This window comes from Coenobita brevimanus, chromosome 30 (assembly GCF_032717465.1).
Source record: "Coenobita brevimanus isolate Jiangsu-jjx chromosome 30, ASM3271746v2, whole genome shotgun sequence".
NCBI lineage: Eukaryota > Metazoa > Arthropoda > Malacostraca > Decapoda > Coenobitidae > Coenobita > Coenobita brevimanus.
In genome coordinates this window covers 43,057,970-43,075,661 of record NC_136983.1, presented here as the reverse complement: position 1 = coordinate 43,075,661, position 17,692 = coordinate 43,057,970, and the positions used below count along the sequence as shown (strand labels likewise).

Below are 17,692 nucleotides of genomic sequence, written 5' to 3'. Positions count from 1 at the left end.
TTGTTGCTTAACCCCAGTCTGTCTGGCCTGGCAGACACATCAGCAAAGACTATTGCTGTGGGGCTGTCCTACAAGTACAGTAAAATACATGAACTGAGTAGGGATCTGGTGCTCCCTTGTGGTAGCCAGCACCTCACCACAGTTACCACAGTTCTTCCCCACAGCAAGGAGCATGGATATGTGAGGAGGCTTAGCTCCTGGGTGGAAGCTGCAACTGCTCCACCTAGGTGCACAGTGCCACCACACACAGGCTCCTCGTAAGCACCAAAACAATAAAGTGGAGTCTCGCAATAACAAGCATTAGGGTTTCATGAGGTTTTGTTTAAATGAAATGCATCATGCAAAACATGCTTATGAATTATCCTTTCAATCCAATAATTTTCTTTTTTATTTAATTTTTGCTACCTCCAGATGATTTACTTAGTTCAAAAGAGGTGTTCCAAATTGCAGGGGTGATCTACAGCCTTCATTAACTCATTTACTCCCATGTATCTTTCCTTTACGCAAACTCACCTGGAGAGAGAAAGAATGAGCAAAACTACCTCCAGACAAATTTATTCAGTTTCGGGGAGACATTCTGAGCTGCAGGGGTTAGATATAAACTTCGTTAATTCATTAAATCAACCAAATCACCTGGAGTTAGCAGAATAAACTAAATAAATACACCATCATAGTGAAGGGGTTGAGAGAAGTCTGCCAGGTTAAGGCTTGTATGGATGACAGGGTTATAAACACAACATAAGAAATACCATCCATCAAGGAGGAAATTATTTAATGACAAACATCTCATAAGGTATACAGGGGGTATGAATGATTAGCCCCGTCAGTCCCATGACAGATTTTATTGTATTCTTGCTACCCTGTTGTCATTATATTCAGCTTAGTTTTTTTTTTTTTTTTTTTTTTTTTTTTTTTTAGGGGTTAGAAAATTCTTTATTTAGCCCCTTCAGTACTACAGACCTTTACGTTACAAAAACATCTGATGCATCAAGAATAAACTTGGAAAATAAAAGTATGTCTCTGGATTGCAGAGTTAACACCTGCAATCACATGACATACTTTTTATTTCATTCCTTCTATCACTAGACAATTACATTTTAAACAGAACAGCTCCCTTGTTGAGTAGCAGTTAACTCTTGTGCCAACATACATTAATTCCACTTAATTCCTGCTGCTTCCATATTATCTTATTGAGCTTTAGAGGAAAAGTTTTGGTAAAGGATCGAATAATACCAATAAAGGTCTTATCCAATTCCTCTGTTCAAAAACTCTCCCCTCAGTTAAGTAAAGTTGGTCTGGAGATAACAAAAATAAAGTGGAAACCACACCACTGGCATGAAGGGGATAATGAAGACTAACTAACCCCTCTACTTTGGAAAAAAAAAAAAAAAAAAAAAAAAAAAAAGTCATGAGACAGCCAAAGTCACAGGAGTGAAGGGGTTAACTTTTTAGGGGAACTGGTGTGCCTGGGAGTCTTTATCTTCACCATTATGGGGGGGGTCCATGGCTAGGCTACCGTAGTCCAGTACATTTAGGGGTAGATGACTAGCCTGCTTCACCTGATAGCATTACATGATCTGAACACTTCCAGTCACCTCTTGGAGATTCACCTATGCAAAGCTGTTCCTCTGACTGGGGTGTCCTGACCACTATACCACCAGGGTAAGACAGTCAACAGTCCACATAAACACAACATAAAAGTAACCTGTATAATCCCAAGGAGAGCATAGTCAGGTACTGGAGAAGTCTCTGGAAGGAAAATTGATCTTGGTTTCAGTTTATGAGTTTTTATGCAGAAAATGAGGTAAAGTTACAATGGCCATATTCTCTTGACTTTAGGTTGTTCTCTAGCACCTCTCCCTTACCATATTATTTCTGTTTAGGGTACCATAGATTTTCTTATGTATACTAGTTATGCATACTATGTCCATAATACACCACCACCTTTTGTATCAGATATGGTGTGTGTTATTTATGGTTTTTACCTACAGCGTCATCATTATACACTGCCATGACCTCTTCCCAACGAAGGGTGGGGTGCAGTATGGTCTAGAAAACAGAGATAAAGCAAAAAAGAGGAAGAACTATCAACAGAGCGCCCACTGACTTGAGTCAGACATTCACTCAAGTTCCCTGATACTGCCTGTACCATTCAAGCTCCCATAATCCTGTCTTTAAGTAACATACAAAAATTAGAAAGTGCAAAGTGAATTATGCAAAAGAAACCACAAAGGAAGAGGTGCTAAGAAGCCACATTGCTGATGAGAATATAGCTCAAAATCTCACCAAAGAATCTCAAACAAAAGCAGTGTTAATACAGTACCCACCAGCATGGTAACAAGATACAAAATAACTGTATAAATCTTATATTGTCACATGTTGTACATTATAATCCACCAGTCTGTGTATAGGTGGTCCTCATTATAAGTTAAGGATTTGTTCTGTAACATCACAACTTTTTACGTAAAATTGCTGCCATAAATTGTGAGAGCTGTCACTGCTGTATGTGTAGCAGTGGAATTTTAATGCTTCTATTATTTACTTGACAGTGAAAAACACTATAATGATATGCAACTTATTCTGAGGACTTGCATAACTGATGAAGTAATAGCCCTAAATAACATATATGCTGAATATATCACAAATAATTGGGAAGTTCAAGTATGTTTATGTGCTACATGGTAAGTATCATGTAATGCTTAACCCCTTCATTCTCAAGGTATACTTTTTATTTTGTTCTTGTTACTACCAGATAATTTTACTCATCCCAGGGGAGTATCAAAGTAGTGAATGGGTTATAAAACTGTATCTTGAACCCCCCACATCTAAAAGTCTCTTAAGAGCTTAATAAAAGCATCTTAGGATAGCATGACTATATAAAAAAGTACATCCCTATTTTAAAAGGGTCCATGTTGCATACCATATTTCTGAACACAAGGCAATGTTACATGTAAGTTTGTCCATATGTGACAGAAATATTTATGCTGTAATAAGTAAATCTGTCATAATACTAGTTTTTCTGGTATATTTTCTCCAGCAACTTGATCTTAGTAATAACTTTTTCAGTGTGGCTGGCAACTTTTCCGAGTAACTTTGACTGCAAAGGCCCTTGTTATGGTACTTCTTTAATCTCTACCTTCTAGACAGTATTAATTACATCAGGGCAGGTAATGACATTCTTTGAATGATTTCAAAGTTCAATGTGTCTGGGATGACTACTGCTCAAACCACCATACTATCCTGTGTGGATGAAGCCTTGATCTCTCCCATCACCTTGTGTGTTGTGTCAGAAAGCATGCACCTCTGACACACAATGAGCAGTTATAATCCCAACATGAAAAGAACATTTAATTTACAAGCTTAACTTTAAAAATTAACACTAAAAATTACCAAATACAATATTGGAAGCTTCAACCATGAAAATGATGACTGATGTGTCATCCAGACAATGCCATACTTCGAAGAGAAGCCAAGCCGTACACTAGTATCATTTAGTGTTTTCTTCTACATACTCTACATGCTTCTACAATACTCTATGAAGGAAACAACATGTGATATTTTTAACAAATTCATAAAGAAAGGTGGGCAAACTAATTACAATTATTTAAAATTTTCACTACATGAGGGTATGCCAGGTGTGAGAAACCCAGGGTTTGTAGCTGCAAGTTGCCAAGATAATGTCACCAAGATACAGATGCCAGGGAAAAAATTGACATGAAAAATGATTGTGTGACACCACTGTAACTCACATATATACAGTAATACTAAAGTATGACCTATCAACTCAATAATGATCCATATTTACAGCCATTCATGCATCAGACAAAATGTTAACCCCTTTAGTAAAGTGATGTATGTATCACATGTGAAAAGCTAGAACAATTTTCATAACCCCTTCAGCTTCATGGTAACTTGGTTTATTTTTGCTCATCATCATTATTATTACTGCCATAGAAATTTTACGGCATGATCAAGACATCTCATGGTGATGTCATTAATTAACACTGTATATCATTCTTCATTAACCCCCTCTGCATGATGATGTCCTACTTATTTTCTTCTTGCCACCAAATAATTTCTTTTACAGCATGGGGTACAATCTCTTGTATTAAAAGTTGTTAACAGCTAACAGAGAAGAACACTGATGTGGTTTTCAGTTCATTAATAAAAAAAAAATAATAAAACAATCGCATCCAATGCCACAGTTCCCCAGCCAAGTGTAGGGGCTAACGACTAGGCTTATGTAGTCCAATTCAAGCAACTCTCATTATACATACCAGATTTGTGGGATTGTAAGGTACCAATGGAACACTGGCAGCCTATTTGTATGTAACTCACCAAGGACTTCACGGAGAAGGGAAGGTAACTAAAAACAAGGGCATACTGTACATATACAAGTGAATGAGCAGCCTACTCCCTTGTTTTGCTACAGGTGATCGAAAAACCTCCAGCCACCTCTTAAGGATCACACTCATGAATGTGGCACAATTATCTTTACGAACATATTGGCTATACATTTCTCCACATAACTGAATGTAACAAACAGTGTCATTATAAGCTTCAGATGTTCCACAATAGAAGAACTTAGCTACTCCATACAACTAGAGCGCATCTGTTCGAACCAGACTGAGATCCCTAATCCCTTTCAACCCAGCTGATGTCCAAGTGTAGTCAGATACAAGGGTTGATTTGATTAGTAACCAAGGAGACTCATTCCTGCTTCATAACTTAGGCTCTTCATATTTCGTGCAACCATGGCTTAACATGCAGCATATGAGTGGTCCAGTTCCCTTAGATGAAAAACTGACTGTAGTACTGTAAATTAACGGTGAAGCTGGTACATCGGCTTTATAGGGAGCAATGGAACTTGAACTGGCCATTTTCTGCCAACCACCTCAAACTTAATAACTACAAAAGAATCTCAAAAACAGCAACTTAATACGAGGACATTCTGGAACCAGATTCACTAACAAGCTTATGAACAATTCCCTCTTCTAACTAGGATTTGCTTCAGCAGCAAGGACAAGGAAAGGGGAATGAAGTTTTCTCATGCCTTCTGTTCCTCCTTATATATATATATATATATATATATCCTTCATTCTTTCCTCGTCTTTCTGCCCGCAGGTGACCTTACACTCCCTCTTCTGTCTTTCATTCCTTCATTCTTTCCTCTTCCTTCTGCACGTGGGTGACTCTACACTGAGTGACAAGCCAAATGGTTTCCTGTACACCAGGAAACCATTTACTACGCTGGGTGGTAACCATATAACCAAATTTTGGCGCCTGGTGATTTAGTGGGTAATTATTGTGCTCCAATCGGATTGAACCGGTGAAAGTTTATATCCAAGGGGTGGTTGGGGTTTATTGCTCACGTAATGCCACTCAGGGATGAGTGAGGCTGGTCACTCTCATCTTAAATGTCGGGATCAATATATATATATATCCATCCATCCATCCATCATCCATTCCTATGTTGCCCCATGAGGAGCGTAGGAGCCCGCGGTTAGGCAGCTGATCCTTACATTTAAGATGAGAGTGACCAGCCTCACTCATCCCTGAGTGGCATTACATGAGCAATCAACCCCAACCACCCTTGGATATAAACCTTCACTGGCTCATTCCGATTGGAGTGCAATAATTACCCACTAAACCACCAGGCGCTACTGTATATATATTTATACAGCACCTTCGTTAATTATAAGGCAAACTTTGTCATACAGTAAATATGTTTTTGCATGAAGGCCGAGAATACTGTAAAAGCAGGCAAATTCTTCCTGTAATTAGTTCTCCCTGCTAAAACAAATCAAAGTTATTCTCAGTAAATATGTTTGTGAATCCCTCCCCTGTATGGTAAAAACAAACTTAGTCTGCAACCTATTTCTCTGTGAAAGGACTGGGCATCAGTACAGTACTGTAAACCAATATTGGCTATTGATACTCAACAGATTCCTCTGGGCCTATAAAAACATACAGTAAAGCAGCAATGAAATGCAGGTAAAAACCACATTTTGACTAAGCACTGATGCACGTCACCAAAACATCCCTGAAGACCACCAATTCCAGAAGTGCCTGAAGATCTGTAAACACATACATATACACTTTCATACAGCAGAAAAGTAAAAAGTATACACAAATTGATATGCAGACATGGTACAGTACTTTACCATGGACACAAGACATACACATACATACATGGATGGCTATGCATATGTGTATCCATGTGTGTGCACTCATTCATGCATTTGCACACACACAAAATCACTTATCCTATTTAGTACAATGACACTTCTATTTTACTTCAGATAACATCAGCTTCATTTCCACTGAATGAAATACTTAAATTCCACTGAATGAAAAGCTTAAAAACAATCCCTATCAATCTTTATACAAAAGGTCTTACCAAAGTTATATAAAATTGTCAGGGATAAGCTCTTAAATATCATAAAAATATCTGTACAACTGGTACTACTGTACACTGTATCTATCATCCAACAATTTACTTCCCCATCAGGAGCACAAAGCAAGGGCTTGATTATTTAGTCCTGATATTTAGGGTGGGAGTCACCAGCTCCTTGCCTCAGTTCTTTAGAAGAACCGGAACTTTTGAGAAACAAAAGATCAATTACTACTATTCTCATCATTCATCATCATCTGGACCTCCTTTCCCACCCTAGGGCAGGGTGAGGAGTAGCAACATCCAGACAGCCCAATTCAATGGGCCACACTTCCATTCACTCATCATTCAAGCCCTTGAAATCCTGGCTCCATAAGATAGGCCAAAAATATTTCACCACCTTCTGTAGCTTCACACATACCTATCTTATCAATCCAAACAGAGTCATGTTAAAAAGGGGTGACAAATCCCTGGTTATGCGCTTCTCCCCACAAAATTCATCCATCCAGCTTGGTCTCTTGTCAGTCCTTTAGTCTCACCAACTTCCATACCTCTCTTCCTCACACACTCATCCATTCTCCAACTTCTACTTGGCCTACCATGCCTCTCCCTCCTTCAAATTCGCTCAGATATACCTTTTCACCACTCTATTGTTGGCCATTCTCTCCAAATGACCAAATCATCTCAGTACACTCTCTTCAATCCTGGTGTTCACAGACTTTCTTTCTGCATCTTCCATGTATCACATTACTTTGTATCCTATCCATTCCTTGTATTCCACATACGTTCCTCAGCAGTCCCATCTCCAGTGCTCTTACTCCTGACTCACATCCATATGTTAAAGTTGGCATTAACACTCCTTCATGTAAGGCTCGTGCTGCTGCAACACTCAAGCCTCTGTTTCTTATCAAGGCCTTCATTGCACCAGCTACCTTCCTTCCTTGTGTCACTCTACTTTCCACTTCTTTTGCACATTTTCCTCTCTTTTCTACCATTGTACCCAGGTTTTTGAACTCTCTCACCAATTCCAGTCTCTCTCTCCATTCACTGCAACATCATACTGGGTGGACACCAGAGTCGAAGAGAGAGTGCTGAGGTGGTGTGGTCACGTGGAGAGAATGGATAACCACAGAGTCGTGAAAAAGGTATACCTGAGCGAATTTGAAGGAGGAAGGAGGCAAGATAGGCCAAGGAGAAGGTGGAGAGATATGGTGAATGAGTGTGTGAGGAAGAGAGGTTAGTCGGTGGGGCTAGGGAACTGACAAGAGATCAAGTTGGCTGGATGAATGTTGTGAGAAGAAGTGCATGATCAGGGATTTGGCAACCCTTTTTAACGTGGCTGCGTCCGGATTGACTCAATCGGATACGTTTATGTGAAGCTACAGAACTTGGTGAATGTTTTGGATGTATCCGATAGAGCCAGGATGCCGGGGGCTTGAATGATGAGTGAATGGAAGTGTGGCCCATTGGACTGGGCAAATTTGGGCTGTCTGGACACTGCTACTCCTCACCCTGTCCTAGGGTGGGAAAGGAGGTCCGGATGATGATGATGATGATAATTATCATTAATAATCCCCACCCAGCTCTCATATGTAAACCCTTGTGAAAACATTCACTGGTATATACTGGTACTATAAAATGGGGTAATCTGGCAAACTAACTTTACAGTTACCACCAAAACTGCAATACAGATATTCTGTAATTCAATGTGGAAAAAAAAAAGACCCTTCTTAACTGTTCTACCATGCAACCCTATTGCATAAAATAACAATACTGTACATAAAACATAAATGAAGACATACAATTGTTGCACTCTTCCATGTCATTCAATTCTAAACTTGCTATTTTCAATGATCTTCAAATTATGACAGAATTTTCAAAATGGAAGAAATACTATAGTAAAGCTTTCCTTAACTCCTTCACAACTAAGAGTTCTCCTAAGTTGAACAAAAATATTGTATAAAGTGAAAAACAGATCACTGGAGTTAAGGGGTAAACTTGAGATAATACTTAAAAGTTCATAAGAAACAAACAGTTATTCACATGTTTTAGTAGCTATACAATGCCTCTGGAGTAAACTGTATTCTTACAAGACACACAGCAAGACATGAACACATGCCTATGTATTGGACACAAACACACACACCATGATCACAACACACACACAATATGCACAACACACAAACCTACTACACTCTGAAAGAGAAAAGCTTCTCTCTAATAATCACTGTATCAACTTCTAAATTAGCATAATTTTCTTGAGGACCAATCCTGTGTAATAAATCCAAGAACTTACAGTGGAATATTTAATTTACAGCACAATGACATTAAAATTACTGTTACCTTCACATTACTTTACTTAAGCTTGGGAGAGAGCCCTCATGGAAATGGGATTAATGTGGGACTAGTCAAACACGGTAAGGAATTCTGACACAATTCCAACCACGATTCCCGTCTAAGACAGGTTGAGGAAGGAATCAGAAACATTGATAAATCACAAAAGTAAAACTAATCAAGCAGCATTCCCAGTGAAATAGAAAAAAACAAATCATTCATGCATCATTCAAGCCTTCCGCATCCTTTCTCCATGCGACAAACAATATCATCTATGTGTATCTTTTCTCTTCCTCCTTTATATATGCACTTTTCAAACACATGTAGGATATGATTTGTTCCATCAATCATGAAAAAAAATAAATACATAAATAAACTGCAACACTTGTCATGCGCCTCTTCGTATAATGTATTCCATACATTTTGAACTCTTAAATATTCCTTAGCCTCTATGTGCAATAATTCATACCCACATGAAAACACAAAATAACAACACTAAAATGCAACCGGCATCCAGGAAGAAAAGTTTGTTGATTTAGCACATTATGGAACCAGTTCCATCAGTATTATGGTGTATACTATGACATTTTTAAAGGTGTTGACATTGATTAACTGATGGCTATTATCCAGGCTGCTCAGTGTTTAACAATATCTCTAGTTATTTCCTTTACCCTGAGATCTTAAAGACCTCACATCATGTCTTCTTAGGCCTGCTCCTTGGCATTCTGCCTTCAACACTTATATCCTTCATTGTAACTCATGTAACCACTTCCATCAGAGCAACACAACAAAGTGAAAGCACAATAACACCAACACTGGAATGCACATTCCTTAAATGTCACATCAAGAATACTGTTTATTCACTTATTTGATACTAATGTCATCATCCTCCACATCCAGTAAAGCTGCAGTCAACAGTTTCCTTAAAACACCTTAAGATCTTGCTAAAACCTACAGAAACCTAAATACACGCTCAGAATACTTACATACACACATATAATGTATATACAAACACAACCACAACGGCCATCCAAAACCTACAGCCAATAAAATAGCATCCATCATGAAACGCATTACACGTTTACTGCAGCTGCCCTTCCCAGAAAGACACGAGTTTATCCAACCACAGTATGATGTGACCTCCCCTCTACTCTGCTCCAACTTAAACACGAAAGACAACTTAGACGAAGTTCACTATACCATCATTGTACTGCAGCCCCTCACACTACCTCACACTTAACTCATGTGTCTTCCTCTCACAAAACAAAACAGCACAATCCACTATGCACTAATTATAAAGATGCCCCTCAATCCTCCACAAACTCTCCCCATTCCCACAACACTTCAACATACCTCAATCAAAGATATGGGATTGCCCAGCCAAAATGACTGTTTTTCTGTGGTTAATTGGTTTCATGTCTAGGTAAGCCTGGGGTTACAACAAAAACAACAGAACCTCAGATCTGTAAGATACTATGAACATAAGAAGATCCAACTTAACTACCGGCATTTCAAGGATTAGAAACTTGTTTCATTTATTTGGAATCCCGGATGTGTAAATAATATGAAAACCCTGAGACACCCCAATTAAGTCATTTATACCTTTACCTTTTTCTTGTTTTCTCTGGATGATTTTTTTTTTTTTCCTGCTTAGGAGAGCTTCTGAACTGGACGAGTCAGGTATAGCCAACATTAACCATTCTAATACGAAGGTGCCTTCTTTATCTCAATAAAATTTTCTACCAACAGAGTGAAGATAAAGTATAAGCAAACCATTTTACACATGATCTACACTCACAAAGGTTTATTAATACAGTCCTAGGTTTGCAATCTTCCCTTGTAAACTCAAAACTCATAAACATATAAAAACCTTGCTACACTTGAGTACAGTCAGTTCTAAATACCTGTATTCACAGACTTGCTACTTAGCTTTGCAGAAGCCTTATTTAGTGAAGTGGCAACTGAAGGTTATATCCAATCACTTCATATTGAAAAGTTTCAGTTAAACAAAACTGTCAGAAGAAAGCAAGGATACATTTTATATTATGTTAACAAACTGAAAGGGTTAATTATGACTGGGGGGTGCCAATTATATATTTACAGTTTCCTCATCTGCAGGCATTTTTCGTTTTCGTTTGTAAAGGCTCCAACATGCTTGCATGTGTCGGCCTTGGTCACCTAATGGCGGCTCTCCACGCTGCCCGATCCATTGCAGCCTCCCTGTTCAGTCCCTTAACCCTGAGGTCACACTTAAAGACCTCGTCCCATGTCTTTCTCGGTCTACCCCTCATAACCCCACCCCCAATATTAACACTTCTCACCTTCCTCACCCAATTTCCATCCCCCATCCTCTCCACATGTCCAAACCATCTCAATCTACCTCTCCTCATCACAACACCAATACACTACAGTCCCATCCTACCTCTCAACTCTTCCATCGTAAACCCAGCCCCTCCAGGCCTTGGACCCAGGGACGCACTGCACATCCACCTAATCATTGTCATTTCTGTATGTCTGAGTAGCAAATATCTTCCTCCTTCACTGCCCAGGTCTCACTGCCATACAGCATTACACTTCTAACACATGCTGCATACAAAGACCCCTTAGCACATAGGGAGAGTCCTCTCAATGTCAGGAGAGGCAAGAGCTCCCTGAAATTCTTCCAACCACTTCTCACCCTAGCCACAGAGCTAGCTCCAGCCCCACCTCCAGCACACAACATGTTTCCCAAATAACAAAACTCTTCCACACACTCAAGAGACTCGCCAGCAAGTTCAATCCTTTCACGTCTGACAATCTCCACCTGCTCACCCCAACACGCCGTACACATAAAATCAGCATTATCTCGCAGTCTACCTCTGATACCACTACATCTCTTATGCACCCATTTATCACAAACACCGCACAAGATGGAATTACTTCCCACGCCCTTGTGGAAAACTGCACAGGGCCACTCTCCCTCGTCTTTGACAGTACCGCCACCAACCCTAGATATCATCGCTTTTGTTTTTATCTGCATTTACCCTTAAACCCTTTTGCCCCATACCATCTCTCCACTTCCTAAACCTTTCCTCTGCCTCCCTTTCGTTCTCTGCAATCAACCAAATCATCAGCATACAACAATTCCCACGGGAGTCCGTTTCTAAAGTCACGTGAAAGGGCTTCAAGTACCATGATAAACAACGTGGGACTCAAGACTGACCCCTGATGCGCACCAACATTCACGGAAAACTCATCACTCATGAATATGGGGGGTTGACTATAATGATCAAATGAGTTGTAACAGTGTCTCAATCACTCACACAAATTAAAGTCAACCACAGGAGTCTAAGGATTAACTCCTTTGCAACAATGATGAATTTTTGTTATTTACTCTGGTTGCTCCTAGTGGCAGCAGTTGTAATCCCAGGCTCAGCTGAATGCAAACCCAATTAACTGTAAGCTAAGATTGTCCTCTTGCTGCAGACAACTATCCTCCTTTCCGGGGACAGATAGGGAATTGAGGGATACATGAATGATTAGGTAGCAGAGCCAGCCAATTACAGTATACTGATGCACAGGAAGGCATCTCTCTCCAGTACCTCATTGCTACCAGATGAATTTTATTTTCTTCAGCACAAACTTTTCAAATGGGAAGGAGTTACATACAGCCTGTATTTATGTTTCTTAGCTAGGAGGCACTCTCAATCTGAATAAAACAGTCTAGTGGCTGCAATAATATAAATAATAATACAGTAAACCCTCAATATAACAAACCCTCTTATTGCAAACTTCGGATATAATGAATGGTCAAATTGCAACTGAACTTCCCCCGGATTTTGCAAACAAAGTGTGCTAAATAAGGGTGAAGTTCAGGCATCAGCCCATGGTGACAACAGCATCCCTTCCTGGAACAGTAAGTGTACTTCAACAGCATCCCTTCCTGGCACAGTATGTGTACTGAAACAGTACTACATTATACTGTATTCTTATTACAGGTATTGTATTTATATGTACAACTTCATACTGTATTGTATTTACATGTACAACTTCATAAACCATTGAATTCTCCATGTAAAACTTCATAGAGTTAGTTTAGGTTACGTATGAGCATGTAGGACCGAATGACTCCCCTTATATAGCAAACTGAGTTCAGTAATCACTCAGAAATACTGACCCCTCGTACATAGCAAACTTTTGGATATAGCGACCCACCCCTACCCCCAATTAGTTCGTTACATCGAGGGTTTACCGTACCGTACTACTACTGCTAATAATAATAATAATAATAATAATAATAATAATAATAATTAATAAAAATAATACTAATAATACCTTATAAATTTTTTTCATTCATCATCCAATCCTACGTTGCCCCATAAGGAGCATAGGGGCCCAGGGCTAGGCAAGTTGGTCCTGACATCTATGAGAAGAGTGATCAGCCTCACTCATCCCTGAGTGGCATTACGTGAGCAATAAACCCCAACCACCCCTTGGATATAAACCTTCACCGGCTCAATCCGACTGAAGTGATGTAATTACCCACTAAACCACCAGGCGCCAAAATTTGGCTATATGGTTACCACTTAATGCAGTAAATGGTTTCCTGGTGTACAGGAAACCATTTGGCTTGTCACTCAGTGTAGAATCATCCACAGGCAGAAGGAAGAGGAGAGAATGAAGGAAAGAAAGACGGAAGAGGGAATGTAAAGTCACCCGTAGGCAGAAGGACGAGGAAAGAATGAAGGAAAGAAAGACAGAAGAGAATAAGAAAGAAGGATAAAGGAAAGGAAAGAGCAGACTACCGAGAGCAGCATTACAGTGGATGGTGAGCACCCCCACCTACCATAGTAATAATAATAATAATAATAATAATAATAACAAAGAAAGTACAGTATTGGAGATGTTAAGGAAAGGGCAGATAAAAAGCTTCCAAAGCCAACAAGACTATGACCTGAAGAGATTGTACCTCTACTAGGGGGTTCTTAAACTAAATACAATCATCTGGTAGCAGCAAGAACAAAATACTGGTACACATTCAGGCTAAAGTGGTGTAAGAAGAGATACAAGAATCCTAAGTCGACGAGAACATGACCCCAAGACTGTACTATCACGATTAAAAGTTTGCTAACACTTTGCTCCCGGCTGTGGCAATGGAAGCTAGTACATGAAAAAGTTTTATGTGAAACAGCAACAATATGAAGAACACAACAAAACAGTATAAGAGGGACACATACTCTCTTGACACTGAGGAGAATTATGGAAGGTAGAACACAGTGCTGGCAAGGGGCCGCTGGTGAACTTTAGCTTGTGACAATACAATCTGGTTCAAAAGTTCACCTACTATTCCACATGTCCACTTCAAAGCAAGTACACCACTTTCCTCTCTGACACATGATATCAAAGAGCATCATCTAGGAGCAGAGGCATATACCAAGTCACTCTCAGCTTAGGAATATTAGCCAGCAGAGGAAAGTGAGAAGTGAAACATTAGGCAAACTTTTGCTGGTGATGGTACATGATACCCACCTATGTATTACTAAGTGAGAGTACAGGTGCCATTTGGATAAGCAGTACAAACTCCTCCCAGTTCCCCTTTCACCCTTCCTCCGCCACACCTAATGAGTTAAAGCTCGAAGCCAGGGAGCTGCCCAGGGTCGACGAATAGTCTTGATATGAAAAGTGGTTGAAAGGCTGTTGGAAGGAAAGACATTTGGGTTAATGATGCTTAGAAATCATCATCATTATCAATCATCACCATCATCCTCATCCTTATGTCATCATCCTACTCTTAAAAAGTGGCAGAAAGTCCAAAATGAAAGTACTACAGCTTAACTACGTTTAGTCTTGAGGTAATCATCATCATCATCATTTGGCCTTGATTGTTCAAATGATATAAATTCATCATCATCATCACCATCCAGACCTCCTTCTTGGATAGGGTGAGGTAGAAATAACATCCATATATTAAAACTGTGCTTACTGTCACAAAGCACCAGTCTACTTCAACAATTCAGAACCCCAGATTTACACAATATGTTACTGGTACAGACCTAATGACATGGATGCCACACTACAACTACCAATATGGGTGGGGTCTGAGCCACCCTCCTCCTCCTCAATTCCACTGCCTTGCTCTCTCCTGGGAATGTCAAGACAGGGGAATGGCCAAGATACAAACACAGCAAGGCTACTTTATTTTCCCATACCTCTTATTCTCTCTGACATTTTTCCTCTTCCTTCCCTCTCACTAAAAACTGCTCCACCATCTACTTCCAAGCAGAGGTTGAGTCTCATTTCAACACATCTGAACCCAATATTTATCAAAGATATCATATGCCTAGGGAGATCATACTGGGTAAAGGCTTTCAGTATTGTAATAACCATAGTAAAATGCTCACCAAATTCTCAGCTTCTTCATCAATAACATTAAGATGCTCCACTTGATCGGGTGGAGTCAGCTGCACTGACTCGCCAGTGAATTCCCGGTCAAAGTACCTTGTGTCTGTTTCACTGGTCACTTGAGGCTTAAATGGTGGAGTCAGCTGGAACATAAACAATGCCAATAAGAACACTACAGTATGTCCTTACTTACCACTACATTATACTTCCTAAAGATCACTGAATATTAAGTTCAAAATATCTTTGAACAAGGTTATGTTCCAGCAAGAAAGATCATCATCAACCCAACCTCTTTTCTTGCCCATAGACAGGGTGAGGTGGGTCCAGAGAGCAACAAACATTTGACACAGAGAGTACTACCAAAAATCTGCCAAGATAAATGGTCCACACACTCATTCACTCACTGTTTAAACTCACAAACCCTGACTCCGCCTCAAAGGAATATGCATCCACACTTACAAACTTCACATTACTTCTCTACTACAATCAATCCAACTACTATCATGTTCACCAAAATCATCATCATCATCCAGACCTCCTTTCCCACCCTAGGGTGGGGTGAGGAGTAGCAGTGTCCAGACAGCCACAGTTTGCCCAATTCAATGGGCCATGCTTCCATTTATTCATCATTAAAGCCAATGGAATCCAAGTTCCATCTGAGAGGCCAAAATGTTTCACCATGTATTGTAGCTTTTGGAATGAAGGATTAGATGTTTCATTCAGTTTCAGTTATAAAGGTTCCAATATGCTTGCATGAGTTGGCCTTGGCTACCTAAAGGCTGCTCTCCATGCTGCTTGATCTCTGGCAGCCTCCCAATTCAGTCCCTCAACCACGAGGTCACACACTATGATCTCGTCCCAGGTCTTTTTCAGTCTGCCTCTCGCAACCCTATCCTCAATGTTCACACTTCTCACTTTCTGCACCCAACTGTCATCCTCATCCTCTCCACCATGCTGCTCAATCGCTGGCAGCCTCCCAATTCAGTCCCTCATCCACAAGGTCACGCTCTATGATCTCATCCCAGGTCTTTTTCGGTCTGCCTCTCACAACCCAATCCCCAGTGTTCTCACTTTCTGCAACCAACTGGCATCCCAGTCCTCTCCACAATTGAATGTGAGAACCATGTTGGAATGGCTGAGTTTGAGACTCTGTGTATGACACTGAGGAAAATTTGACAGGGTAAGAACATAAAAGCAAATTAAAGGACAAACTATAAACCAATAAAAATGCATCATGTGATTCATGGGGCTGCTGCTACTGCTGCTGCTGTTCCCCAGGCTGATCTGGACATAATCCCATGGACTGCTGGCTCAAACTGCCCATTTTCCAGCAGATATCATCCCTCTTTGGTGGAATAGGGTGCATTAACCCCCATGTGCTAATTCTTATCAATCCACTTACTTTCCCTGAGTAACTGTTTTTGGACTACTTTTTTAATATTAAGTCGATTTTTTGTAATTAGATCATGTGTTTCTGAGCTCAAACTCTTCATCACCCTTGTCTTTTTGTAATTTATGTCTCTTGGGTGGGTGTGAGGGCGGTGATAAGTCGCCAGCACCACGGGAGATAGATGGGCCTCAGTCCGCTATTGCTCGGCAACAAGGACTGAATTTATATGCGGTATTTGGCAACTATGGTGTGGCAGGGCTTGGCAACTGCTCTGATGGCGTATAGGGAGACTCAACGTTTCCATGGAAACCACTGATGCTTCCTCGCGCTTGAAATTACCGTACTGAGACCCACCACCTCACGTGACGTGGTCAGCGCAGCCAGGGGTGGCTTGCATATCACCCCATATGATGCAATGAGTGTGGCAGGGGTTAACCCCTAAACCACAGGGTTGTTTTAGCTTGACTTGCGTGTCTCGCAGGCATATTCGCACTTCAACAGACTCTCTAAAAATATTTGCCAAAAATCAGTTATTAGTCCTAGAATATTAAAATTACATATGCATTTGGCACATACCTTCAGCTTTCTCCTGGGATGTTTGTTGAGCCTTCTTCGAGTACCGTATGACTTGTGGAGACCTCTGAAGTTGGGTAACGAAGTTTCCACTTTACACTTCCCGACAACCCGTAATATGATTACCACAGCCTGATATTATCACTAGAAACACTATTCTATGATTTTCAAATAGTTTGGAATCCATACTTTAAAAAAAAAAAAAAAAAAAAAAAAAAGGTAAAGAAAATTACGAGCGCTAATGATCATCCCACTTGCACTCGTTCGCCGCTGGTGTTCTGTCATTTATTATTCATAAAAACACTCACACTTTATATTTCTATTACTATATAACACTTATATATATCTGCAGCCTTTATCGATAAGTTTCCTTCAGTAATAGTAGTTTATTGTCACTGTAGGCATTCAATTTCTCTTTCAGTAAAATAAGTAGCATTCACTTTCTCGTCCTGTATACTAACGTTGAGAGCGAATCTGTCACTTTCACTTCCACTTTCATAATTCATAGTATTCATACATGCTGGAGTGAAACTTTCACTTTCATTACTCCTAGTATATATACTCGTATTCTTATATTACTACTCATTTACATTTCTATTTACATTCTCTATTTTATTTAC

At 39.9% G+C, this 17,692-nt stretch overlaps 1 protein-coding gene across 1 annotated transcript in view; it reads right to left on the bottom strand.

Moving 5' to 3' along the window:
- Positions 1-1,422: 1,422 nt before the first annotated feature.
- Positions 1,423-17,692, bottom strand: part of Akt (AKT serine/threonine protein kinase) — a 72,374-nt gene continuing 56,104 nt past the window's right edge. Inside the window, exons 12-14 of the mRNA XM_080268871.1 lie at positions 15,109-15,252; positions 14,237-14,401; positions 1,423-1,749 (exon numbers count right to left, since the gene is read on the bottom strand). Coding sequence (XP_080124997.1) covers positions 14,306-14,401; positions 15,109-15,252 — 240 coding nt within the window. The 3' untranslated portion in view covers positions 1,423-1,749; positions 14,237-14,305. The remainder of the gene's footprint in view (positions 1,750-14,236; positions 14,402-15,108; positions 15,253-17,692) is intronic.